This window comes from Stegostoma tigrinum, chromosome 4, assembly GCF_030684315.1.
Source record: "Stegostoma tigrinum isolate sSteTig4 chromosome 4, sSteTig4.hap1, whole genome shotgun sequence".
Lineage (NCBI taxonomy): Eukaryota > Metazoa > Chordata > Chondrichthyes > Orectolobiformes > Stegostomatidae > Stegostoma > Stegostoma tigrinum.
In genome coordinates, this window is record NC_081357.1 from 56,391,705 (window position 1) to 56,398,626 (window position 6,922).

At 39.2% G+C, this 6,922-nt stretch overlaps 1 protein-coding gene across 4 annotated transcripts in view; it reads left to right on the forward strand.

Moving 5' to 3' along the window:
- The window catches only part of esco2 (establishment of sister chromatid cohesion N-acetyltransferase 2), a 52,906-nt gene extending 46,298 nt beyond the window's left edge, over positions 1-6,608 (forward strand). For all 4 annotated transcript variants that reach the window (XM_048530546.1, XM_048530547.1, XM_048530545.2 and 1 more), the window contains 4 exons: positions 2,346-2,435; positions 3,110-3,253; positions 5,535-5,716; positions 5,807-6,608. In XM_048530546.1, the coding sequence (XP_048386503.1) occupies positions 2,346-2,435; positions 3,110-3,253; positions 5,535-5,716; positions 5,807-5,939 (549 nt within the window). In that variant the 3' untranslated portion in view covers positions 5,940-6,608. The remainder of the gene's footprint in view (positions 1-2,345; positions 2,436-3,109; positions 3,254-5,534; positions 5,717-5,806) is intronic.
- The last annotated feature ends 314 nt before the right edge of the window (positions 6,609-6,922 follow it).

Below are 6,922 nucleotides of genomic sequence, written 5' to 3' on the forward strand. Positions count from 1 at the left end.
AGGTTTTAAATTAACTTTGTCCAAATTCAAGGTTTCAAATTCCTTGGCATTTTTTGTATGCATTTTAAACCGTTTACCGATTTTTCAGGGTGTTAAAAATTAAGTATACTCTTTGGTTTAAATGGGGTTAGATGGATAAATACCAAGGTTTGCAGACATTATCAAGTCCCCATTTTAATTTTGTATATTTTGTCCTTAATCCAATAAACTCCCATGTAATGTACATTGATAAAGGAAATGATTTATGCAAATTTGTCACACTTTAATTATACTCTACTGTCACTAGTTGCTCCATTTGATGAATGGCATTCTTACAGCCTCACCAACGTTTCAAGACTGTTGGATGTCTGGAAATATTTTACAACCAGTTACGTACTTTTAAATACAGTCACTGTTATAGTGTCAGGAGCACAGTTGCTAATTTGCATGCAGCAGTCTCTAGGGAGAAAAGAGCTGTGTTGATAACCAGACTGTCTGTCTGTTTTATTTGTAATTTTGTTTAAGAGATAAATATTAAGCATAACACCAAGGATAACTCCCCCGGCTTTTTTTTTGAACTGGTTGCAAAGAATACTTGATATATTTTTGCTTTATTCATTCATGGGAAATGGGTGTCACTGGGTGGGTCAGCATTTATTGCTCATCCCTAGTTGCCTTAGAGGTGATGGTGTGCTGAGTCCTTGAACCGCTGCATTCCATTTGGCAGACCTACATTAGTTTAAAAACATGGAGTGAACCTGGAAGGTTATAAAAGTCCATTTACTTTAGATCAAAGAAGAAATTGTAAAGGAAAGAATTAATCTTGACAAATCAGTTTGAGGACAGCTCAGAGCAGGCTATGTTGTAGCAGAGATGGGTGAAACTTAGGAAGGTTCTTAGGATTTGACTTGTTGAGAGAGTTAGCTACAATTTAGAACTGCTATGTGCAGTTTGCAAATAAAAACCAAAAGAACTGCAGATGCTGTAAATCGGGAACAACCACACAGTTGCTGGAAAAGCTTAGCAGGTCTGGCAACATCTGTGAAGAAAAACAATCAGAGTTAATGTTTCGAGTCCGGTGACCCTGCCTTAGAACTGTTTTGAGGAAATTTCACCAGACCCAAAACATTAACTCTGATATTTTTCTTCACAGATGCTGCCACACCTGCTGAGCTTTTCCAGCAACTTTTTTGTTTAGTTTACAGTCCACTGACAGAAAATCACCAAAGTAAGTGATGGTTAGCTAGGCCTACACTAAGCAGAGTTTTTAAAAAAAACTAGCTTCTTCGTTCAGTGAGGAATGTAAGTGGTACTTATTCTTAGTTTGAATCTTGAGAGAGAAGAATGAAGATTGTGTCAAGATTCAAAATAGACAGACAATCTGTCCTGTTACAAAAAGAAAATGTAAATAGCCAAATTAGCTTGGAAGCAACGCTCTTTCTCTTATTTTTGTCGCTGCACAAACCTCTGAGGTCTCTACACGGATGCCATTAGTCAGCTTTGATCAATATTCCTGGACCTACCTGGCAGCCACACAACTTAGAAATGTTGAAAATTAACCAGAATGTTGAATTGGGGTATCCATTGTGAAGAGATGGTACGTGAGCATTTTACCTCGACACAAACTGGAACTGAGGGCATTCCCCAGAGGACTGAGATTTACCTATCGTGGTCACTACATAAATAAATAACTTTAAGATGATGTGCCTTCATAAGAAAATTCTTACTACGTGGTTATTTTATTAGGTTAATTCTATGTATTTTGTGCAGTTTATTCAATATACATTTTGTTGTTTAAACAAGTACAGTCTTGTGGCATAATTTTATTCGTTAAAATTAGGTTTTCAGATTTCTCATTAAATGTTAATGATCCCCCACTGGCCACTTAAGGGTTTCGCAATGCCCAGAGGTGGAATTGTGTTCCCAACACCTCACTTGCCCCTCTGCAAAAATTCAGACTGTTCAGATGCAAACATATAGGTAGTAGGGAGGTCAGCCATTGGAGTCTGCATGCCCACTGCCTTCAAATTCACCGGCACAAGAGTTTAAAACCAACCCTGGAACTCATTTGCAATCTTGGTGAAGGTGAGGCTCATCAAGAATGAGACTGAGATATGATTTTTAGCTATTATTTCCACTGTCAATTGGCATATAAATGTATTACCTACCAATCGTAAATCAGTATCATTAGCTGATATATTAGAGAGCTAGCAAGGTAGACAAACATGAATTTATGCCTGCAGGGAAGGTTGAGGAAATTTCAGCAGAATGACAAGAGGACTATGCCACATCACTTAATGATTCTTCTCATTCTTTTGAAGTATTGAAACTGCATTATTGTAAAAGTATTCCTATTCAACACACAGGGGTGGAAGAAAGAGCGTGTGATGGCAGAATATCTAGATGGAAAAATCATATTGATTCTAGCAGATGACCCCAAGTATGCTCTTAAAAAGGTAAAAAAAAGCATAGTATTGATAAACTTTCTCCCAAAGTCTGCAGTATATAAGTAATTGTTTTCAAGACTGGGAACTGAATCAATGTGCAATAGAATAACTTCATATCACTTGAAACAAAATCAAACTATTCCAAATTATTGAATTCAATTTTTGAAATATTTTAATGTGTTAGATTTCAATTTAAATTTTTGAATAGTTCAATGATCTAGGTGACATTTCAAGCTGGTTTTTGGGAGTGCTACCTACACTAACAGAAGAGGGATGAAATATTTCAGAAGGAAAGGAGCACAAGTAGCTGTGGGATGTTTTTTCTTTTAATGCACTGTGCACATTTGGTACTGGAGGGGACATGAAAAGAAAGAGTTGAGCAATTAGTTGTACATTTGAGGAGTCTGGAATTGTTACTGGCCACTAGAATGCTGTCAGAGGAGTTGGTTTTAAAGAGTGTGGGACAGTGAAGCCTAACATGATCGAACCAGATCTGATGACTGACTGAACTGATTGTGTGCTTGGTAAGATCAAGTCAGCTTCCTTCTTATTTAAGAGAACAAACATGGAAATATACTGGCATAGCAAAATAAGTAGATGACTATCTGGTCAAAATAGGTGTCGAGGACAGAAATTAAGAAGTATATTTTGTTGTATTTTTTTACATTTTTTTCCCCAACAAGGTAGAGGAACTGCGAGAATTGGTTGATAATGAACTAGGATTTCAGCAAGCTATATTAAATTATCCAGAACGAAGCAAAACCTACATGTTTGTCTCTAACGAGAAGAGGATTGTTGGCTGTCTCATTGCAGAACCTATCAAACAGGTAAAGAATTTGTTTTGTGTACATGCAGCCAAGCTGGCTTTGCATGTTTATAAAGGCTAGTTCGTGCTCCTGGATCATAAAATAAAATCTGTTATTCACATTTACGTCACTGGCACCAAGTATTGTTAAATAAGGTTAGATTCAAGCAGAAATCACTTGGCTTATCCAAGCTATTTGCTTAAATCTGAAATACTGTTTTATCTATTTCAACTAAAGTAACTCCATCTTCGGTATCATTCGTTGAAAAGCAAAATAGATAGCGGCTTTGACAGCAATGCTGACATCCCAGGATTGGATACACATGTAAAAAGTTAAATTGCTTTAGTCCTTTTTTAATACAAGTGCTGTTTCTCTGTATTAACCTTGAAGTCTGCCTCAACCCTTTGCATATTCACTCCTACTTTTCACATCTCATCATAATCCATGATAATAAGATGTGGAGCTGGATGAACACAGTAGGCCAAACAGCATCAGAGGAGCAGGAATGCTGACATATCGGGTCCGGACCATTCTTCAGAAAATGGTTTTGACCCGAAACGTCAGCTTTCCTACTCCGCTGATGCTGTCTAGCCTGCTGTGTTTATCCAGCTCTGCACCTGGTTAATAAAATGTGAGGCTGGATGAACACAGCAGGCCAAGCAGCATCTCAGGAGCACAAAAGCTGACGTTTCGGGCCTAGACCCTTCATCAGAGAGGGGAATGGGGTGAGGGTTCTGGAATAAATAGGGAGAGAGGGGGAGGCAGACCGAAGTTGGAGAGAAAAGAAGATAAGTGGAGAGAGTATAGGTGGGGAGGTAGGGAGGAGATAGGTCAGTCCAGGGAAGAAGGACAGGTCAAGGAGGTGGGATGAGGTTAGTCGGTAGATGGGGGTGCGGCTTGGGGTGGGAGGAAGAACAGGTTAGGGAAGCAGAGACAGGTTGGACTGGTTTTGGGATGCAGTGGGTGGAGGGGAAGAGCTGGGCTGGTTGTGTGGTGCAGTGGAGGGAGGGGACGAACTGGGCTGGTTTAGGGATGCAGTTGGGGAAGGGGAGATTTTGAAACTGGTGAAGTCCACATTGATAACATTAGGCTGCAGGTGCGAACTGCTCGAACAGTTCATCCACTTCACCAACACCTTCCACCCCAACCTTCAGTTCACCTGGGCCATCTCCAGCACATCCCTCCCCTTCCTGGACCTCTCAGTCCCCATCTCAGGCAACCAGCTTGTACCTGATGTCCATTTCAAGCCCACCGACTCCCACAGCTACCTAGAATACACCTCCTCCCACCTACCCTCCTGCAAAAATTCCATCCCCTATTCCCAATTCCTCCGCCTCCGCCGCATCTGCTCCCACAATAAGACATTTCCACTCCCGCACATCCCAGATGTCCAAGTTCTTCAAGGACCACCCCAAGCCGCACCCCCATCTACCTACTAACCTCATCCTACCTCCTTGACCTGTCCGTCTTCCCTGGACTGACCTATCCCCCTCCCTACCTCCCCACCTATACTCTCTCCACCTATCATCTTTTCTCTCCATCTTCAGCCCGCCTCCCCCTCTCTCCCTATTTATTCCAGAACCCTCACCCCATCCCCCTCTCTGATGAAGGGTCTAGGCCCGAAACGTCAGCTTTTGTGCTCCTGAGATGCTGCTTGGCCTGCTGTGTTCATCCAGCCTCACATTTTATTATCTTGGATTCTCCAGCATCTGCAGTTCCTATTATCTCTGCACCTGGTTATCTCATTCTCCAGCATCTGCAGTTCCTGCTATGTCTGAAACAGATTTCGTTCCTACCTGTTTTATTTTTCTTGTTAGCCTTCTCCCACATGCCAGGCTCCATGTTAACTCTCTTTCTCTCTCCTCTCCTGCCAGATCTACTGAGTTTCTCCAGCATTTTGTTTGTTTCAGATTTCCATCATCCATGGTATTTTGATTTCATTACAGCAATAGTCAGACACTACAAGGTAGCAGTAACAAAGGAAAAACTGAAGGGCTGGAATGATTCTAGTTACCTGCTCTAACCAATCTGAAATACATTGATTTATTTAGCTCTTTAGCAAAGGATCTTGTCAGAACTTTTAGTTGCCTAAGAGCCTTAGTGTGGGAGATTTAAAGTGATAATTTGCTTGTGGAATCTTGCTTTATCCAAATGGACTGCCCTGAATGCTTCCATAACTTCAGTGCCATCCAGCAGTTCTTTTAATTTTTGGACAAAGTATCAATTTAAATTTATGCAATTAGTATGATAGAGTAGATTCTTCGTTATTTTGTTGTTTAATTTTCCTGTGGTACCTCCAAAGGCCTTTCGGGTGCTATCTGAACCTACTGATCAGAAGAATACAGAGAACCAACTGTTTGATCATTATCGTGCCTGGAGATGCTCTACCGTGCCAGAAGAGGCTATTTGTGGCATAAGCAGAATCTGGGTCTTCACTTTGATGCGGAGAAAACAAATTGCCAGTAGAATGGTGGACATTGTTCGGTAATTTTTTAAAAATATTCTTTACTCCTGTTTATAAAAGGCACTAGGAATTTTACATAACTGACTTTAATATACTTCATCTTTTTTCAGAAATACATTCATGTATGGAACTTGCCTGAATAAAAATGAGATTGCCTTCTCTGATCCAACACCATCTGGCAAGCTTTTTGCAACTAAGTACTGCCAAACACCAAATTTCCTGGTTTATAACTTTATTAGTTAACCTGAACGTTTTGACTCAGTAACCCCTTGCATATTAGTACAACCTTTAGCAGAGTGAGCAAGACTCAATTATTTACTCTACAAATCATTAAATACAAATTGGCATTCAGCAATTTTAATGGATTGTGCTTTTCAGGATCCATCTCATTAAGTGATGAAAAGTCTAAGACTTCATTTGGGTTTGTACATGTTGGATAACAGGTAATTCAAAATCCAGGAAATTTGGAATGGCCTGACTCCAGTGCGGGCAGCTGTACCTGAATATGATTTTTAAACATATACTGGTCTTTTGACACACTTTGCACTGTTTGCTTTTAGATCAAATTAGTTTTTACAAGGTTAATGGTTACAATGTTAATTATGTAATGTTAAAATGGATCTGTCAATACTTTATATGCTAAATGGAAAGGATTGATTGGGAGATGTAAATATGCTTAATTTTATTGATGTTCGCCTTTGTCCTTCAAACTTATTGCCGATAGCACAGGCTTCCAGAATACTATACACAACTTAGTTTAGAAAAGTGAAGTATCTGCATAATAAGGTTATCACAGTTGGTGAATTTTAAATTGTATTTCACTGTGCATACTTTAACAGCTTTTTGCCCCTGAAAACATTTGATCCAACACGTTGTTAACATATGTAGAAATTACTCATTATTGTAATGCAATGCAATAAAAAATTAATTAAACCTAAAGTAGTATTCAAATCATTCTCTGGTTTTGATTTTCAAAAAATTTTCTCATTCTTATAGGGTTTCATGTTTAATTTGAAAATTGCATGTTGTTATGAAGAATTCTGATGATTGACCTCAGATTTGTGTTGCCCTTTTAGAAAAGGTAGCATTCTTATATGCAAAATCTAAATCTACAAAAGAACAGTTCAGTAACATGCCTACTACTGGTGACAAATACAAACCAAGCTGATCTCACAGAATAAGAGCAAAATGAAAGGTAGAATACTACAATATTTAGCCATATCTGT